This window comes from Symphodus melops, assembly GCF_947650265.1.
Source record: "Symphodus melops genome assembly, chromosome: 8".
NCBI lineage: Eukaryota > Metazoa > Chordata > Actinopteri > Labriformes > Labridae > Symphodus > Symphodus melops.
Genome location: NC_136698.1, coordinates 25,208,977 through 25,228,287, shown reverse-complemented (window position 1 = coordinate 25,228,287; position 19,311 = coordinate 25,208,977). Strand labels below are relative to the sequence as shown.

General features: G+C 40.9%; 1 protein-coding gene across 1 annotated transcript in view; it reads left to right on the top strand.

Annotated features, from left to right (window-relative positions):
- Nucleotides 1-13,157, top strand: part of atp10a (ATPase phospholipid transporting 10A) — a 42,159-nt gene extending 29,002 nt beyond the window's left edge. Inside the window, exons 13-21 of the mRNA XM_079350986.1 lie at nt 36-220; nt 1,309-1,672; nt 3,389-3,465; nt 4,886-5,011; nt 5,140-5,340; nt 7,257-7,337; nt 7,449-7,553; nt 11,065-11,252; nt 11,403-13,157. Of these exons, the coding sequence (XP_079207112.1) occupies nt 36-220; nt 1,309-1,672; nt 3,389-3,465; nt 4,886-5,011; nt 5,140-5,340; nt 7,257-7,337; nt 7,449-7,553; nt 11,065-11,252; nt 11,403-12,027 (1,952 nt within the window). The 3' untranslated portion in view covers nt 12,028-13,157. The remainder of the gene's footprint in view (nt 1-35; nt 221-1,308; nt 1,673-3,388; nt 3,466-4,885; nt 5,012-5,139; nt 5,341-7,256; nt 7,338-7,448; nt 7,554-11,064; nt 11,253-11,402) is intronic.
- Nucleotides 13,158-19,311: the final 6,154 nt, after the last annotated feature.

Below are 19,311 nucleotides of genomic sequence, written 5' to 3'. Positions count from 1 at the left end.
GCATGTTATTTCTTTTGGTTGACTTTCTTTCAAAGGAGCGACAGGTATTGAGGACCGACTGCAGGACGGTGTACCTGAGACCATCGCGTCTCTGCGGCAGGCTGGCCTGCAGATATGGGTGCTGACAGGGGACAAACAGGAAACAGCTGTTAATATTGCGTACGCCTGCAAGCTGCTGGACCCGGAGGAGGAGATCCTGACGCTGAATGCAGATTCTCAGGTGAGCAGCTGACATGCTTTTTCATCGATTCACTGCGAGCATGTTTGCATGCTGTCGTAGCTTTAGCTTCACCAAATAAATATAAATGAGACATTTGTAATTGGGAAGGTCGATACAGTTATTTATTAAATGACCATATATGTGCACATCAATTTTGTGTCATCAGCACCACAGGTGGGATTTTTTAAATATATATAAAAATCTTTTCTTTTTTTTGTTTAGCTCTTTAACTCAGTAGAGCAAAAAGACATTCAGCCCATCTCACAGATGACTGGAGTAGATCCTGAAGTATGCACTAATTCATAAATAGACTTTGAATCCATGGATTCATGAATCCAGAATCATTCCGAATCAAAAATTGATTCTGAATTGAATCATGGCCCACAGATTCCCTGTCCTAATCAGGTGAAAGACATGGCTTTAGGTAGTATGGCCAAAAAGCAGAATTTAGTGCAAAAACTAAACAGGGCCAAGAATAGAACCACAACCACCACAACTCAAATGAGCCGGAAAAAAAACAGGAAGTGTTAACCGAAGAAAGTTCAGTCAGAGAGGCACCAGTGTAAAAAGATGAGAGCAGATTCCTTAAAGCCTGACAAGCTCAGATAGTGAGTTAGATAGTTTGAACTGTGTCAAAGAATGCATGCAGATTAAATGACCTCTATCTGAAAGTCACCTCTGTCTGCAGCTCCAAGTATTTGAGTTAACAAACAGTAAGGTCTTTCTCTGTATTATAAACTGCTGCTGTTATAAACTATCCAAAAGTTTTGTTTAACTATTATTCATCTTTTTATCGTATTCCCACTAATATGTGCCAAATGCCATGTTTGTAAGGCGACCATAAATCAGATGTATTATTATTATATTAAGTGTATTCTAAAGTTTTGAGATTAACATTTTTTAAATAAAACTGTACTTAGACTGAATACACCAGCTTTATTAAAAAGGTTGCTAAAGTTTTGAAGACGATATTAAAATATGTGCAGTTGAAGCATCTGTGTGCCAGATGTGTTGCAGGTTGTCTGAGTTGGATATGAAACTTGACTCATTGACCTGAAGAACCCACTCTGTGCTTGTCTCTGAACCAGGAGGCGTGTGCGTTGCTGCTGGAGGAGAGTTTACACTACATTCAGGCCAAATTCCTCTGCACTTCTTCAGACCCGGCAGCCAAAAACTTCCAAAACAACTTTGTACCCTTTGACATCTATTCCTCTTCATCTCCGTCCTCCTCCTCCTCCTCTTCCAACGCCGCTCCCTTCATAGTGCACCGGCTGGGCCTGGTGATCGACGGGCGGACTTTGGCCTACGCTCTGGATAAAAGTTTGGAGGACAAGTTTCTGGCGATTGCGCAGAGCTGTCGATCAGTGCTGTGCTGTCGCTCCACGCCGCTGCAGAAGAGCATGGTGGTCAAACTGGTGCGGAACAAGCTAAAGGTCATGACGTTAGCTATAGGTAAGTAAGTGGTCAACACCTAGATTCATTTAAATGATAAAAAACTCTTCAATAACTCTTTTTTTTTTTTTTTAAGTGGTGTAAATGATACTAAATTAGTGAATAATGCAGAATTAACCAAATATTGATCTATAACCTAAAGAATAAACCTGAAGCTGTTCTTCATATCATAAGCTAACGTAGGATAAAAAAAGCTGAATTTGATTGTAATCAGATTTATTGGTGCCTATCTCCTGGGACTGTGACTTACAGAACCATGCAGCATGTTTAACCCGGCTGCATTCATTATCTGCAGCTCTGTTGTTCTTCGCTTGAACTATAAATATTTCACTTCTTCATATTGAACTGATAGTGAAGTTTGTTCTCGCTCTGCGGCTCGAGTGTAGTAAGTGGACGTTTTAACGCACACTCATCACACACACTTTCTGCACCATCGCTGTCAAAACCTTATTTGGAGCTTCCTTTGGTAATTATAAACTGGATTAATTGCGCTGTGGTAGAACAGAGGTGACATGAGGATGTCAGAGTGACTTATGAACGTCTATTCCCTGTTTTTTCTTTTTGTGTGTGTTTGTTCCTGCTGCTCTCAGGAGGATCCTGTTTTGCAAACGGAGCACTTTCCCGTCATTGGGATGTTTGCAGAAACACTGCAGCTCTAAAATCTGTCGTCTCTCTTATCTTCTCATTTTAAGATCACCAACAAGAAGAGAGCGTACAGCTCATGTTGTCTACTTCTCAATAATAATGTTGAAAATCATAACCTTCATCTGAAGAAAGGTACAACATGGCCCTCAGAGCTTGTGTTTCTTCTTTTGCATCAGAAAATCTACAGCTAAGTAAAGAATGGCTTTAAAATGCTTCCCAGCCTGTTTTCCTTTGAGAGGAAGGAACCTACACAAGGCCTTCATGAAATGAAAGGTTCATTACTATCAAGAATCAACACCAGTTTATTTTTTTTCATGACAAAAATCACATTTGAACAGCCTTAGATACATTTATTCTTACTGAAAGACATTTATATAAACGACCCAGTCGGCATGATTTCATTATTTAAGTTTATCAAAGTCCTGTTTCCCTCAAGCGGTTCTGCTGCGTTTCCATAGACTAGATCCCCAAATTACAAAAATCCTGTTTGTGGAAACACAAACGGGATCAGGCTTTACTGAACCAAACTGTCCTGATCCATACCGGACCGCTTGGTGGAAACGGGTCTAAAGGCTCATGTTTCCCACAGGTTGGGAACCACTAACGTAGCGCCATAGTGTTGGGAGAGATTTTGCCAAATGAGTCATTTGTGTTTGAGCACCCATCACCACCTTTCCCTCATTTTCAGTAACGTTTACTATCATGACAACAACAACCCTCTCTGTCCTCCCACACTTCATCTCTCCCAGTACACCGGCTGTTGATAAATACAAACAATAAAATCCCAGACCTTCGCCTCTGCAGCAGGATGAACATCGAAGGGACCGCTCGGATGATATGAAAATACAAAAAACTTCCACTCATATAATGGTTGAAGGAACTGACAGCTGTGTTCTCCCACATGTATGAATGTTCATCTCAGTGTCGCCTCTCAACACACAGAACAGTTCTCTCTGTCTCCAGGCTTCCTGCTCATCTGCTGCTATCATTGTATTGTCAGGAACCTGAAGAAGGTGTGCTAAGTTTCTCATTCTGTAAGGACTATTTTCTCTCTTACAACATTAATCTCAGGTGACGGAGCCAATGACGTCAGCATGATCCAAGTGGCCGATGTGGGTGTGGGCATTTCAGGACAGGAGGGCATGCAGGTACGGAGAAAACCAGATAGATAGATAGATAGATAGATAGATAGATAGATAGATAGATAGATAGATAGATAGTAAAAAAAATCCAAATATTCTTTTTCCTAATGAATTTGTGTTGTCAATCGATCGTTTTGAATCCTCTTCAGTTAAGGATGATCTTTATTTTATAAGTTTGTGATGTTTTAGTATTTAAAACAGTGTGTCTGAGTTCTCCTGCAATTGTTTGGTAATTACAATCAAGACATTAATCAATATTAGGTATCAAGGACTTGTATATTTCGTATATTTCTGAAATCCTGTATGTATATAATCGTATATTTTTTTGCCAATGTTCATCGATAATGTAAGAATCACATTGAAGTTTGTCATTCTGTTGTCATGACGACCCTGTAAGAGATCTAGAGAGGTCGAGAAAAGTCCAGGTAGATAGAAGTTGAAGGGATTAATGGCGTTCTTTAGCGTAGTTGATGGGTTCCATTACTCTTGTAAGTGTTGTAAGCCCCATGCACACACATCCTTTAAATTCTAATGTCTGTGTGAAGCTGAGTCAGGAAGCTCGTCCTGCGTCCTGCAGCGAAGCAGATCATTTAACGGGTCTCAGCTTCTCTCCACCCTTTAAGGTCAAAACCAAGGCCAAAGTCGACGCTGTCAGCTTTGCATAAAGAATGAAATAAAACCGCTCCGTTGACCCTCCCCCTCTAATTTCACTTAAGCCCCTCTGTTCCGGAAAGGTGATCTTGTAAAGCGCTGATGGAGATTCCCAATTACCTTCCAGGAGAGGCTTCGGAGGCGCGCTGCTGTGTAGCACATCTGTTAAAGTCTCAGTATCCTGTCCTTACCGGGGCTGCTACATTAATCACTGTTAATCAAAGCCCCTCCTAATGAGACAGCGGTCACTCCTCGGGACTCCGCTCTGTGCCGAGACTCACATTTCAGCACACACACACCTCGTTATGATTAACACACCTTCCTCTTATCAGCGCGCTCTCCCCGTGTAGTCGTTAGCAGGCCGGTTATTAGAGCAGAAACTAAATTGCAGCGAAACGAGGCGTCTGCTGTTCTTCTTCTTCTTGTCGAATAATGTTGACACTTGAGGGGTGTCATAAAGGGTGAAACACTTAAGGTGTAAGTTATAAAGCCCGGGTGACTCCAGGGAGGGTTTTGTTTTTCGATGTTGATGGATGGGACCGACCGCGTGCTGCTGCTCTAACAATGAATCCCTGAAGGTGCACAAACTCGTTTAAGGGTTATTGCTTTGGAAAGATTATCCCCGCTAAAGATTCATTAAAAAAGAGGCCGGCGTGTGCAGCTACTTCGTGCTGATGTTTCCTCGTAGCTGCATAACACTCGTGCATGAGCGGAAGAAAAAGCACAGAAAGTGGGATTGAGTGTCCTGTCGTTGTGTTTTGGGTTTTTTTTGCAGGCGGTGATGGCGAGCGACTTTGCTCTCCCACGTTTCCGGTATCTCCAGAAGCTCCTGCTGGTCCACGGACACTGGTGCTACTCCCGCCTGGCTAACATGATCCTCTACTTCTTCTACAAGAATGCTGTAAGATACTTAACCTCTGTTTCTTAACGGCATGTGACGAGACACAAACGTCCTCAATAACTCCGTCAGACGGTGTATTTTCTCGCCTCCTCGTGTGAACCCGCCATGTTCTCTCTTTGTTTCCACAGATGTTTGTGGCGCTCATCTTCTGGTATCAGTTCTACTGTGGATTCTCAGGTTCAGCCATGATTGACCAGTGGTATCTTATCTTCTTCAACCTGATGTTCTCCGCCTTCCCGCAACTCGTCACCGGCACGCTGGACAAAGACGTGTCAGCCGAGACTCTGCAACAACTACCTCAGCTCTACATAAACGGACAGAACTCAGAGGTCCGCTCAGCTCCTCTGTTTCCCTCCTTTTTCTTTAAGGGTTAAAATATCTGTGCTTCAGAAAGAAAATCGGGATCTAGCACAATTATTCCAACAATCCCCTTGCGTGTTAAAGTTGTTTATTTGAAGGACTAGAAAAGAAGAATGTAATCGTTTTTAGATCACGGTCATTTCTTGTAAGTGTACATGATTGAGAAAGCTACGTGCAAGCTAAAGAGCGCTAGCATTAGCCTGCTTGCACAACAATGCAGCTGGGGTTGTTTTGGTCTCATGCTGATGTTTGAGGGATCATCTGTTGGATCAATAAGTCGCACATTCTCTCTTTAATCGACACCATGATGAGAAGCTGGAATCACCTCCCCTGGTTAAGAGAAAAACAAAGCGGGTTAGCAGCACCTAAAGGAATCTGTTTCAGTCACCATCTGTCTACAGTCTCATTTTGTCGTATCGTGAGTTGAGTGAATCGTTACCTTTCTCTAGTGTATACATATTCTCTTGTGTCAACATGTTTAGATATATTACAGGACAATAGAAAACAGGTTTACATTCCAACAAAGATGCTAAGAAACCCTGACTCTCCATGAACAAATAAACAGCATTTTACACACAAATATAAATCTCGCCCTGCAAAAACAATCAAGGTTACTTCTTCTCATCTCAGATTTAGAGATGTTGTTGTGCAGAGGATTTACCGTCTGCTGAAACAAAAAGCTGATTCAACATCCTTCAGAGCTCTCAATCTTCTGTGTTTTTTTTTTTTTATTATTATCTTGCAATAGCTTGTGTGTTTTTGTAGTTGGTTGAGGTGTCATCTCCTTTGAACACATCTCTTACAGGAGCGTTAGAAAAGGCCGGCAGCTGCAGAGTACTGTTGGTTACTGACGTCATATTTTAAAGGCACTACGTTTGTGGAGAGTTTGAAGTTCACTGGTTTAGAAATAAATGTTGAATCAAGAACACCCACAGTCCTGTAAGAGGAGATCAAATGACATTTGACCTTTTTACCAGGCAGCGGTCGGTCAACAAGTTGGCTAAGTCACCTCTTGAATTATTGGATGGTCTGAGAGAGTTAGGATAACTGAATTAGTGTGTCTCTGACTCTCTGTGTGTGTGTGCGTGTGTGTCTTATCATCTGTTGGATGAGTTTCAATCGAGTTGGTGCAGATATTCGTGTCGTGTGAGGACAGAGTGTAAGAAACGGTTGGAAATCAGTCGAGGGAGAGTGGGGAATGGCATGCAGGGAAGGAGCCGCAGGTCGGATTTGAACCCGGGCCACCCAGCTGGAGATCTATACCTCGGCACACGGGGCGCGACCTGACCCTCAGGCTATCTGCGCCCAAGCCCTCCTGTGTTTTTTTAGTCTTGCTTTATTGCTTTTCCAGTAAAGAGAACCTCTAACTCAGAAGCCTGTCATTGTTCTTCATGTTGGGCCTGCAGGATGTGAGACAAGTAGGATGTGCGGTAACTAATAATGTTTAAAACTGACGATGACTCGACAGATAATTCCCCTTCAATTTGATTTGTTGACTTTTACTGACATACTTTCCTTTTCACAGCGATAATATGCAACTCGGATCAGGGCGACGAGAGCGTGAATGCTGTCAGTCGGGGCGCCCTTAGGGAGGCGTCCGACTGTCGTCGCAAAATTTGCACATTTTGGGGTACTCAAGCAGTTGCAGCCAGCCTGGCCTGTTGTTAAGCAGCGCCTTTGGAAATGGTTTGAAAAGACACAGATGTTGTACTCTGCATTTTGCTGAGTGACAAGGCTTTACTTCTTTCCATGAAATATTTCCATCTTCTTGTAGCAGTAGATGATTTATCACTTTGATGTTCACACTGGGATGACTTTCACAGCCTTTAAAATGTAATGTTATTAATTCATAGGAAATCTTTGTTGTGTTTTTTTTTTCCTGCAGGAATATAAGCCATACATGTTCTGGATGAACATGATCGATGCCTTCTACCAAAGTCTGATCTGCTTCTTCATCCCGTACTTTGTGAGTCACTTTCTTGTTTTCATGGTCGCTCAGTTATTCCATGTTGCTCTTGACTTACTCATCATTTCCACTCCGGCTGTCTCCACCCTGTTGTCTTCTTCTTCTCTACAGGCCTACGCTGACTCTGACATAGATTTGTTTACATGGGGAACTCCCATCACCACCCTCGCTTTATTCACCATCCTGGTGCATTTAGGCATCGAGACCAAAACCTGGGTAAGAAGCCTCATTTTAGACTCCACTGATGACTCAATGCTGGCTTTGAAATGCCCTCAAGCGCATCTTTGTCTCTCCCAGACCGGATTGTTTTTGTGTGAAGGCTGACAGGCACATGGATGTTTAACTCAAGCTGATTAGATTGAACCCAGAAAGCTTTGCAGCACCAGAGACGATATATCAGCCTGACAGCGTCTCTGCCTCCATCAAGCTCCTCTGCAAACTATCTCCTCCACATCGCAGCACACCATCAGCTCACACTAACACACAGCTCCAAAAAAAACCTGCCCATTCTCCTCCCTTATGCACACACACACCTCCCACATTGGTTTTATTCTCAGGTATCCACGTGTGCTTCTCGTAAACGACGCTGCAGTCTTGGTCATGAGCCATTTTATATTTATGACCCTGCATAGAATGAGAGTCTTTTCCATTATGCCAAGGTTGTAAATTCAGTCTGACAAAATGTCCTTTTCACCAAATACCTTCCTGGACATGACGGCCTCTTGTTGCAGAGAAGGAATCAGAGTGTTCGAAGGCTCGGCTGAATTGTGAGCATTTACCAAATGCTTTTCTTTTCTGGCTGCTCTTGAAAAGAATCCATGCATCACAGGTAAATGGCCATGAAAGTCGATGAAAGGTATCAGAGGTGAAACCAGGTAACGGTCTTTCTCCCTCCCCTCCCACCCATACAGTAGCTGTGGGGCTGTAATTAATTATCTGCTCCTGTGTGTGTGTTCTTCTATGGGTTTGTGTGTGTCGGGGGGGGGGGGGCGGGGGGACAATTGTGTGTAGTTCCATTTGTCAGATGTGTATCAGCCTGTCAGCTCCACAGAAGCCTATTTGTGGCACAGTTTTAGTCCAACTGCCTCAACTCATTAAAAAGCACATTAATCGAAAAACATTTATTTCAGTGCTAACTTCTCATTAAAAAGATATGATAGGAAATTTATTTCAGAAGCTTTTTTTAAAGATGTGTATTAATATTTTTTTATCTGCTCTGCTATTAATTTAGAAAATGCAGCGTCGAAAAAATATAAATCCAGTGTTGGTGGCTGTAGCAGGCTTATAAAACTCTTTTACTCCAGCAGAGAGAGCAGGCTCTGAATCTCATGAATAGTATGAATGTGTTTGTTCAGTTTGTACGAAACTGCATGCCTGAGTGTGCCTGCTTTTTTTGTCATTAAAAACAAGAAATGGCCTTTATGAACTTAGATTGATGTTATTGAAAAACAGGCTGCGATATACAGTATATGCCTCTCTGTGATGATCCTGTGATACAGTGGAGCCGTTATGGAGGTACAACGCGACCCCCACGGTACCGTCTTTGGAGGTATCAGAGGTGAGACCTCAGATCAGCGCTGTGTGTCTGACCGTGGCTCTTTGTGGAGCTCCTGCTGTGCTGTGCTTCAACAACGTCGAAATGCAACTCGAATTCACAGACTGGGAAAACAATCGTCATCGCAGAGTTAATATACAAAGACGTGATGACGGCTGAGCTTAGTTTCGGCACTTTCACAAAATAACAAGTCTGAAAAAGGGCTTGTTATGTCCTTTGATTTTTATTAGAATCAGAGTGAAGTTTACAAATCTTTTATGGTGACAACCATTGAACAAATCTAACCCTGAACCCCGACCACAGTTACACTCTCAGTGAAACATGGAGTGCGGGTGGATTTAAACTGATTCAAACAAACCACAAGGCAGTAATTAATACTTGAGCAATACGTGATTGATGCTGACATCTGGCTGCACTCACAGTCTGAAGAAGTGGGGGGGGTTTTTTAACAACCTGTGATTAACTGTTTCACTTTGACATCCTCGGATCCCAGCAGTGGTCAAACACATTTTATTAGATTTATATCATAAAGAGGGAACAACTGTCAGACCTTCAGGCATCATACATGGACAGATTCAAAGTGCTTTACAGAGTGAAAAACTGTGAGAGCACGACAAACATATGACATGAAGAAAAAATAGGTTGAAAAAGCTGTCGTTAGATGTCAGGAAACTTTACAGTCATATTAACAAAACTCATGACACATTGATAAAGTTAATCTTGGTAATTAAATATGGAGCTTTGACGACCTCTTTCTCTATAGTTCTGTTAATTACTACGCCATACTTCTTGTATAACCTGAAGGAAGTACATGTATAATTGTTTTCCCAGACTGAAATGAAAACTGATACATCCTCATGACCTTAAAAGGAAAATGAGACTAATGGAAAAGGCTAATTATTTTTGTTATTTTTAATGTCTGAAACCTCAAAAAAAATAATTCTTCATTCTCAACAGCAAATATTCTAGCTTTGTTACAGTGGATATATTTAAGTGTTAAAATAAAGAAAACAGAGATTTGTTTTTGTTCAAAACCACAACTCGCGTGTAAAAGGCGGCAAAAGATGAGCGGTGCCAGTTTGTCCACAGGGGGCGCCAAAATCCACACAAGCTGCAAGTTCCTCACTGCCCGTTAAATACCTGACGACATGGATTTTTTATTTTTTTTTACCTGGACCTTTTTTAAAGCTTTTCAAAATCTTTCTGTAAGTTTTTTATCTCTACAAGTCAATAACATTTAGGATTTTAGTCACCTGATGAGCCTTTTAAAAAGAAGAGTACTTGTGCAAAAACTATTCTTTTAAACGTCAGTGATGAGCACTGAAGTTCCTTTTCAGTCCATTCACTGGAGACATCACAAACACGATGGGATATCTGAGGTATCGTGGCAACGATCCAGAGGGTTAGGGAATCATCCTTCTGAGGCCTTAATGACTAAATGGCGAGCGTCCGAGCAATGGTGTCAGGACCGAAATGTACTCCCATTTCAGAGTTCAGTTGTGGAAGTTTTGATAAAGGTCCGACCTTTTCCACTAATAAAGTTTACTTGGCAGCTTTTTCTGCCTGCCTGGTTTCTTAAAGGAAGTTCGCCAGCTGAGGCTTTTAGTTAAATTGATTGTCCCCTCATGGGATTTAGCTTTAGTGCTTGATGATCTCTGTGGTTCCCCATATGAGTCTGTTTAGTCTTTACATATGACTTTTCTATCATGCAAGAATGTACTGCTTCTTGCTTTGACCTTCACAAAGCGATGGGGCGACCTTCATGCTTTACCTGTGCGTCACTTCAGACCTTCGTTAGATTGACCTAAAGAAGGCTGAGCAGCTTGACATCATTTTCTAAGCTGTCCTGTGTCTGCAGAAAAAGCGCGGCTTTTTTTACCCACCAACTTCACCTCTTTATTCCATATTTTCTTCTGTACTTGTTTTTAATCAGCTATTGTTTCTCATAAAGAGAAAGACACCTCTGTGGCTAATGTTTCTGCAGAAAAGCCTTTTTCTATAATGGACAGAAATGGGTCATCTTTAGAATAAAGTCTGCAGCCAGTCATGTTGTTTCACTTGTTCTGTGTGCACAGATGTTAAGCTCCAGCCTCAGTTTAATGCACTATTTGATTCTCTTTTTTTTTTTTTTTTTTTTTGTAAAAAACTCTCCTTGTTCTTCCCTCTCTGCAGACCTGGATGAACTGGCTGTCTATCTCCTTCAGTATAGCTTTATTCTTCACTGTGGCTCTGTGTTACAACGCCTCCTGTCCCACCTGCTACTCTCCCTCCAACCCGTACTGGACCATGCAGAGGCTGCTGCAGGACCCCCTCTTCTACCTGCTCTGTCTCATCACGCCAGTAGCTGCGCTGCTGCCCAGGTATCCTTAACACTGAAGCCCGTTCCTCTCATATTTATGAGCCATGTGTTCCATCTGTACCAGATGTGTTTAAATGTTTTTCCTGTAAGTCGGCGTTCAGCTTTGGAAGCGCGCGAGTGTCCTGACGTCTGGCTTTGTTTTACTTTCCAGATATTTCTACAGGGCGTGTCAGGGAACGCTGTTTCCCAGCCCAGTTCAGCTCGGGAGACAGTTGGATAAACTCCCTGCTGAAACTCGCAGAAACATCCTCAGCCTCAGCAGGGTCAAGGTGGGGTCGCCACTCAGCCCCAAGTCTCACTTCCTGTCCCTCAGCACACCCTCTTCTACAGGCTGCAACATAAAAGACCAAAGGAGCTTCCCCGGCTCCAACACATCACAGGGGCCCATTTTGCAAACAGACAACCAGGGCCGGAAACGGGGGCCTGCAGACAGTGAGAGGGACCTCTACACGTTGGTCCCTTCAGAAGTAGACACTCTTCCTTACACCAAAGACGCTCCCAAGCTCTCAGAGGAGCCGCAGCCTCCTTCAGCTAAAGACTCAGAGCACTTGGATAAAACTTTAGAGGCGTCCGATCTGAGTCTGTCTGGCTGGATCACTTCCACACCTCTGCTCAGTCAAACAGACGGCATCCACCTGAACCTGCCCCCCGACGGAGACACCCCGTGTGTCAGATACACGAGGGAGTCGGAGGAAAAACTAAAGTCTGACCACATTATTCATCAGGCTCAGAGGACAGAGGAGGACACAGAACAGTCGCTGCACGTCACGCTATGATGTCTTAAGCATTTTTACTCAGACTCCAATTTGCACGATAGCATTTTAAATCTAATTTTATTGTATTTTTCAAGGAGATTCTTTTATAGAAAAAGGTACTTTATATTGTGGATGTATAGAGGATTTAGGAGGTGGAAGAACTCGAATATCTCCTGTTCTTTTATATTCTGGGGATTTTATATTTCACAAAGGAGGAGGAGACATTCCACTGTTGGGTATTTGGGAGTTTGTTTCCTCTCTCAAATGGTACTCGGTTCTTTCAGCGCTACCTGTAAACTCATCAAGACCAAAGGATCAGACGCCGCCGTGGCCTTAAATCCATGTCCGTATTCCAGAGAGGAAGATTTATATGTTTTATAGAAATATGTGTCAGTGCAGTGATTCTCAAAGAGTTTTATCTTTACTTAAGTCTGAATATAGTGGCATTGTCTTCATGCACGTTTCAGTGCAAGCTTTTCTTTTCTTTTTTTCTTTTTTTGTCAGAATGTTTAAAAACTGAAAGGTCGTTTTGTAGCTTTGTTTTTCTCACGCAGTTTAATCCACTGAAAACTCCAGTAATGCGTTCCAAAGATTCACCAAATCATTTTATTTAAGTTTAAATTCTGCTCTACCAGAAATTATGCTGTTTGAATGTGCATGCATGTGTGTGCGCTTTTAATGACTCGTATTCAGTTCAATGCTTACAGAACAGTTTGACGTTTTGGTGAATATGCTTATTTGCTTTTTTATGGAGAGTTACACGAGGAGTTCAATTTTGCTGTCTGATATAATGAAGGTAGAGTCAGGAGGTGAGGAGAGACAATAGAAGCCTGTTTCCATCCAGAGGTCACAAAATTCACCTTTCAACACGTGACCTTTATTTATGTTTGAGTTTTTTCTTTATCTAACTCCCAACCCAGAAATATCCCATATTGAACCCAACAACATCTTTTTACCGTTTAAGTTTTTGCACAAATTGAACTGAAGTCATAATTTCATGACTCAGCGTTTTACTTTAATGTTCTAGATTTTGTTTTAATTTTGTAGAGAGTCAGTCCATCTTGTCCCCTGAATCTGTTCTTCACGCTAAGCTAAGCTAACCATGGGTGCGCTGTAGCTTCATATTGAACATACAAACGTGATAATGATATCGTGACAGCTAGCCTTGAAAGCAGCTACTTTAACTCTGTCCAAAACTTCCTGTTTTTAGATCGTCGTCATGCTAATCAGAGGCGAGGAAACTGAAGTCAATGCAACCAGAAAACTCTTTAATATGACCACATTTTCTCTTCTTTATAGATTAAAAAAGGAACATATGACATTTATTAATGAGCTTCAGAGGGGCACGTGGTCAGTTATTTTCTTTAATGTTGCTTGACAAACAGTTTCTCCCTGTTAGCAGCTTGTACGCTAACTTAAGCTAACTGTTGTCTGGTTAGCCTTGATAGCATCTATCTTGGCCCCAAACTGCTGACCTGTGTCTTTAAAGCTAACTAGGAAGTTCTCAGCAACACGATAGTTCTTAATGAGGTTTGTATGGATCAAACAAAGAAGATTTAACAGCAGTTTTTCCCTTTAAAGAAGCTCAGCTAACTGTTTCCCCTGAGTCAACCTGATATTTATATGAGGTAATTTTTGATTTACTGTTGAAAGAAAGCAATATGAGATTTTTCTGTCGTAATCATTTTAAAGGCAGTGAACAAGAGAAGTAACGCAACAAGAGGTAGCTCAAGCTTTGTCCACATGGGGCACCAAACTCTACACAAACCCAAGAAATCCTTACTGGAGCTTTAAGATATATAGTTGAGCATAATATACTAAGCTAAATGATAAGATCAAATTATGGACAAGTTAGCTTTGTGGACATTTATAGTTCTGTCCAAAACTGTCTTCTTAAAACTTTGAAAGTTTTATTTTTATTTTTTTGATAATTAATTTACATAGTAGAAACTCCAGGTTGTGGACCAGGCTAAGAAAAGTCTCTCCTATTATTGTTGTTTTGTACAGTTCGTAAGGTTCAAACAGCAGACATGTTAAGTGTCATGATATGTTCTGGACGGCAGCACTCAGATTTCACAAAGAAAGCAGCTAAGCCTGTTTCCATAATGTCAAACTCGTCCTTGTAGCACTGCACAGTAGGCTGACAACAAGCTAGCATGGCTTTTCATAAAGTCATTACTTGAAGGTCATTTTGTATCACTTCATTTCATATTCTGAGTTCATTTCCACACTTTCAACTTTTAATTTCTAAGCTAGAAAACCAAAACATCGCTGGTGACCAAAGGTTTCCACCAAACGTTAAAGATGAGGCTTTCAGATTTGATTTTGCACTTTGAAAGCGTTATTTCAGAAGAGCCGTTGAGTATTGTTGGTGCTGGTCCCGTACGTTTCAGAAGAAAGAGAATGGGAATAATTTCATTTTTTAAAGGAATCATGATGTGGTTTTTTTTTCATCATGCACAAACTAACTAGTTCAAGTATGAACGATTATAAAGATGCTACAGTTTGTTTGTTAGCATTTAAAGCATCAGCACCTTTAATGTTTGTTGTATCTCGTGTTGTTGCAGTACATTTGTGTATCATCTACCAAAGATCATTTATATTCCTGTATTTTCTAAGCAATAATCTGCCTTAACACTGGAGAAGAAATTACAAACCTTTAGAGTATTGTTTTGATGCTGAAGCTGTTCGAGTTTGGCATCCCGAGGATCTTTTTTTTTTTCTCTCTCTCTTTCTGTCATTGTCGATGATATTTATGAGGCTACATGTGATGTGTTTTCTTTTCCTCCTGTCTGCTTTTGCACACGACGTCTCTCTCTGGCATGTTGCTCAGTTTTCTGACTCTGCGGTCTGTCCTCTTTGTTTTATAGCTTCTGTCTGTTGTGAGCTTTTGGCGTCACACTTCATGTGGCAGAATGACGCTCGAGAGTTTTCACTGCTGATTCCAACATTCCCACTTTTACTGATTCCTCACAGGAACATCGACGCTCTCTGCACAAAGCCTTAAACATATCTGAGCTCGATTCACTGGTTTCACAGTTGTATTTTGATTACAGGATAGGCCTGATATAAGTTAACACTTTTTACTTTTACGCTCATTAAGGAAATACTCTTAAATCACTGTTCAGTATACTTAACGGTCTGATCTGGATATCCAGATTTAATTAACATAAATGGTTGGAACGAGCTGGAAACACTGAAAAGCTCCAACTTAAATAGCAACAATTACCTACTTTACTTAAAGTTTGTTCAGAGATCCATTTTTTTTTATCTGTTCTTTGATAAAGTTATTTGCCCCGTGGCGTTTTGTGAACAAAATAAAACTGATAATTTGGTATTTATCTTTGCTACCTGTCTGTTCAGAGAAGTGTACTCTTTGCTAAATAAAGCGTCTCAGTCTTCAGTTTTGATCTTGTCTTTGCATTCGACCTTCTTTATTTGAGTACCTGGCCTCAAAGTTTGGATTGGGAGGGAACGTAAATAAATAAAAATATAAAGTTTACCACACCATTCAACTCAAATCATTAACTTATTTTAGTTTGCTGATTGTAGCATAATCAATGTTTCCATCCAGCTGAGCCCGGGCTTTTTTTTTTTTTGCTCTCTCTGAGGGGGGTTTAACAAAGATCAGACGTTCTTTATAAACTGGATAACAATAAAATTGGATCTGCATCCCCCACTGTGACACTGAAGACGTCCTCTTAGTAACAAGCCTGTCGTAGTCGAGGACTTCTGAAGAAAATATTTAACACTCATAAATGACAAAACACAATCTACTTGTAGTTGCATTAAAGAAAAACTGCAAACTGTAAAAACCAAGACATTAAAATGATGCTGCTACTACTACTATGCTGAACTATGATACTGCTCTAGAACATGATGTTTCCCCACATGCAGCTCTTCTTGTACCGGCACCTCCAGGCTCTAAACGTACTATGGCAGGTAGAGCCTTCAGTTATCAGGCTCCTCCTCTGGAATCATCTACCAGTCAGGATCCAGGAGGCAGAAACCCTCTGTACCTTTAAGAGAAGTCCGAACACGTTCCCTTAAGATGACGTTATAGTGAGGCCTGACCCGGTTCCCAATTATGCTGCTTTAGGTTCATCGTGCGGGTGGACCTGACACTTCTCTATGCTGCACTTTTATCTTCCTGAGAGCTCCTGAACGAACCTCCTCAAGGTTGGTTGGCGTGCACAGCCTGTTACTGTGTTCTCCGCAGACTGTCCGAGTTCTTCAGAGGATGAATCATACACACTTTGGTGATCTCATACATTTTCAGCGAGCTCTAACATCAGGTTCAACGTTTTTGGGGAAATCATCCAATTTTAACTTATAGCCAAATACAAGTCAAACAAGGCCATGATGTCTTCAGTCATTATTATGACAGATACAGGTTACCACACCTAAAGTGTACTTTGCTTCATTGTCTTTTTAAATAAATAAGTCAAGTTTATTGATAGAGAATTTTTTACAGACACCTGAGGTCACAGTGATTTAAAAAAAAACAACCAAAAACCGAAGATTTTATCAATGATGTAATTACCACAATAATAATAACGACAACAATGAGACAACATCAATAAAAAGGTGAGACTGTCATATAAACTACATATAAGAGCAGATACGATTAAAACAGCTCTCAGATGTGATGAACAGTAAAGTACACAGCACATTAAAAGATGAAGGATAATTACAGGTACGTTTAAACAGTTACATCTCAAACTGATTTTTTTAAACCATTAAAAGATTTTGGAGATCACAAATACGAACATGGGCTGAGTACTCAGACGTCTGGGAGTTTTGGCCTGGAAAGCTAAATGATCATTCAACCACTCTGAATAAGAGTTGAAACCAGTGAATGAGACCAGAAGCTCATTCAGAAAGTGTAAATTGAAGTCAAGTGAAATGACTCTTATATGAGCTTACTTATCTTTTCGATTAGTTAGGAAACAGAGATTATTTAGGTTGAACTTAACAAGGTCTCAAATTATTCCATCAATTCTAAAATGTAATCATAATTATTACTAATGGTTTTATGTTTTCTCGATAACAGATTAGTGTTTAAGTTTAATTGTCTATCTTTGTCTTTATCTGTTTCGTGTTGTTGTTTCTGTTGTAGGAACTCTTGTGTTAGTAAGACGGGAGACAGAAAAAGAGCAGAAAGGTTCTGGGTAAATCACTTCTACATAATAGTAGTGCAGAATGGAGCATCACAAAGCCTCCACCAACTGTGAGACAGATGGCCCTGGCCACAGAAAGCCTTCATTTGTTAATTGGAATGAAAAGTGATGCGTTGCATATCTCCACGGGTGTAAACGAGCGAGCCTTCAAGTCGTTTCAGCAGAAACTGGAGAGGCTGCGAGGTTTGAAAAACATAAACTATTTCTATAATCCAGCTCTGTGGCAGCTTCATTGGCAGTTCAGGAAATTGAAAATGTCCTGATTTAAGCTTGTTAAAATAATGTTTCATGAAGCAGAACAAGGCAGCTTTAATGAGCAGAATCAACGCGGTTCCTTGATGATAAAATGCAAATCAAACAACATTAGCTCCTATAGAATCAGTCTGCTGTATATCTTTGACTGGACACTGACATGCATTCAAATGAATTAAACCTTTAATGAAGTGTTAGAAAATCTTTCTTAATTAAATGTAAATCTGATGCAGGACTTTTATATGTGAACGTTTATCTAAATGCACATGCTGCTTATCTAACGCCACAGGAAGCATATAAAACTTTACGTAAGATAGATGTGCAAGGACTTGAACTTTTGTGCAAACCTTTAAAGGTTTGCACAAAAGTTCCTCTCTCACACACAGTATGCAGAAGAAAAAAAACAGCTGATCAATCGAGCTTGTGTACAAAGAGACAGAGGGAGCAGCACAGTGAGGACAGAGGAGTCATCATTATCTGTGTGTTCACATGAGGAACCTGTTCTCCCTCAAAGTGCAGCGCTGGTCAGTAATCAGGCCGCCTCAGCAGAGCTCTGTGTCCCCCCTCCTTGAGCCCAAATAGAAAACATTAACACCCCCTCAAACCTCCCTGGAAGGCGGATGTTTGGCACAAGCGCAGCAGGCAAAGACAAACAGCTGCAGCAGCATGCCAAAGATCATCCGTCTTCTGAAGACTTCTTATTTCAAACATTTATACAGATGTCAGAGTGGATGAGAGAGACTGGGATTTATATTTAGGCACATGTGCTTCTATATATTTCTATTAAGTGCTGTTCTGAAACTGGATCTCTTTAGACAGGTATAATTGTATTGCATTATAACTAAATATAATGATTCACTTAAGTATGTGATGTATGTCATTTAGCAAATGTTGTGAATCCTGTTCTCTCCACCACAGATATCACAATGATCTATGTACTTAAATGAAAAGACATGCAGTGCTGACTCGGAAACCTGTCCTTGTAACTTTTAGAGAAAATCTCAGAAAATAGAAGCGGACGTCACCTTCAGGTTTTAAAAGGGAAGGTAATACAGTACTAAGGCAAGGCAAGTTTATTCATATAGCATATTTCAACAACAAATCAATTCAAAGTGCTTCACACAAAACATCAACAGCATCATGCAGCAGAGGACAGAAAAGATGCATCAAAATAGAACATTTAAAAATCAATAATAATATTCAAACGTAAAATATGTCCAAGTAAAAATAATTCAAATAAAAATACTTGTAGTAAGAGTATAAGAAGAGTTAAAACTTTCAATGCAGAGTGAAAATCTTTATGAACATTGTTTCGTTAAAGGCAGCTGTCAACAGTTTTGTCTTTAATCTGGATTTAAAAGAGTTTCAGCAGAGGGAGCGTGCTCTCTCTTTAAAGATCTCGTGTTATAGTTCACCTTCTCATGTTGTCAGTCTGGAGAAACTTCACCAACCACCAAGGTGCATGAAAAGTGAAAGGCTCCAAGAGGTCCAAAAGCTCCAGAAATGAACACATTAAACGGAGTAGTTTCAGCTTGTGGCCTTCATCAGGGTCATGTTGTCAGTCTGTGAAACATTTTCAGGATATGCAGGCCAGTGAACTCCTTATTTATCTTATACTGGCATCACTAAAAATCAAGCTTGATTTACCTCTCCAGGCAATCTTTTAGAGTATGTTGGAAGGAAGAAGAGTCCAAAGCGTTTATCCGCAGTGGTGTCCCAAGGGTCAGCGCTTGGTCCCCTTCTCTTCTCCTTATACACAAGCTCACTTGGTTCATTTATCCGCTCTCATGTCTTCTCACGCCGCTGCTATGCTAACGATACCCAGCTCTTCCCACCAGACGATGTTACAGAATCTCGTCTTGCCTCGCTGGTA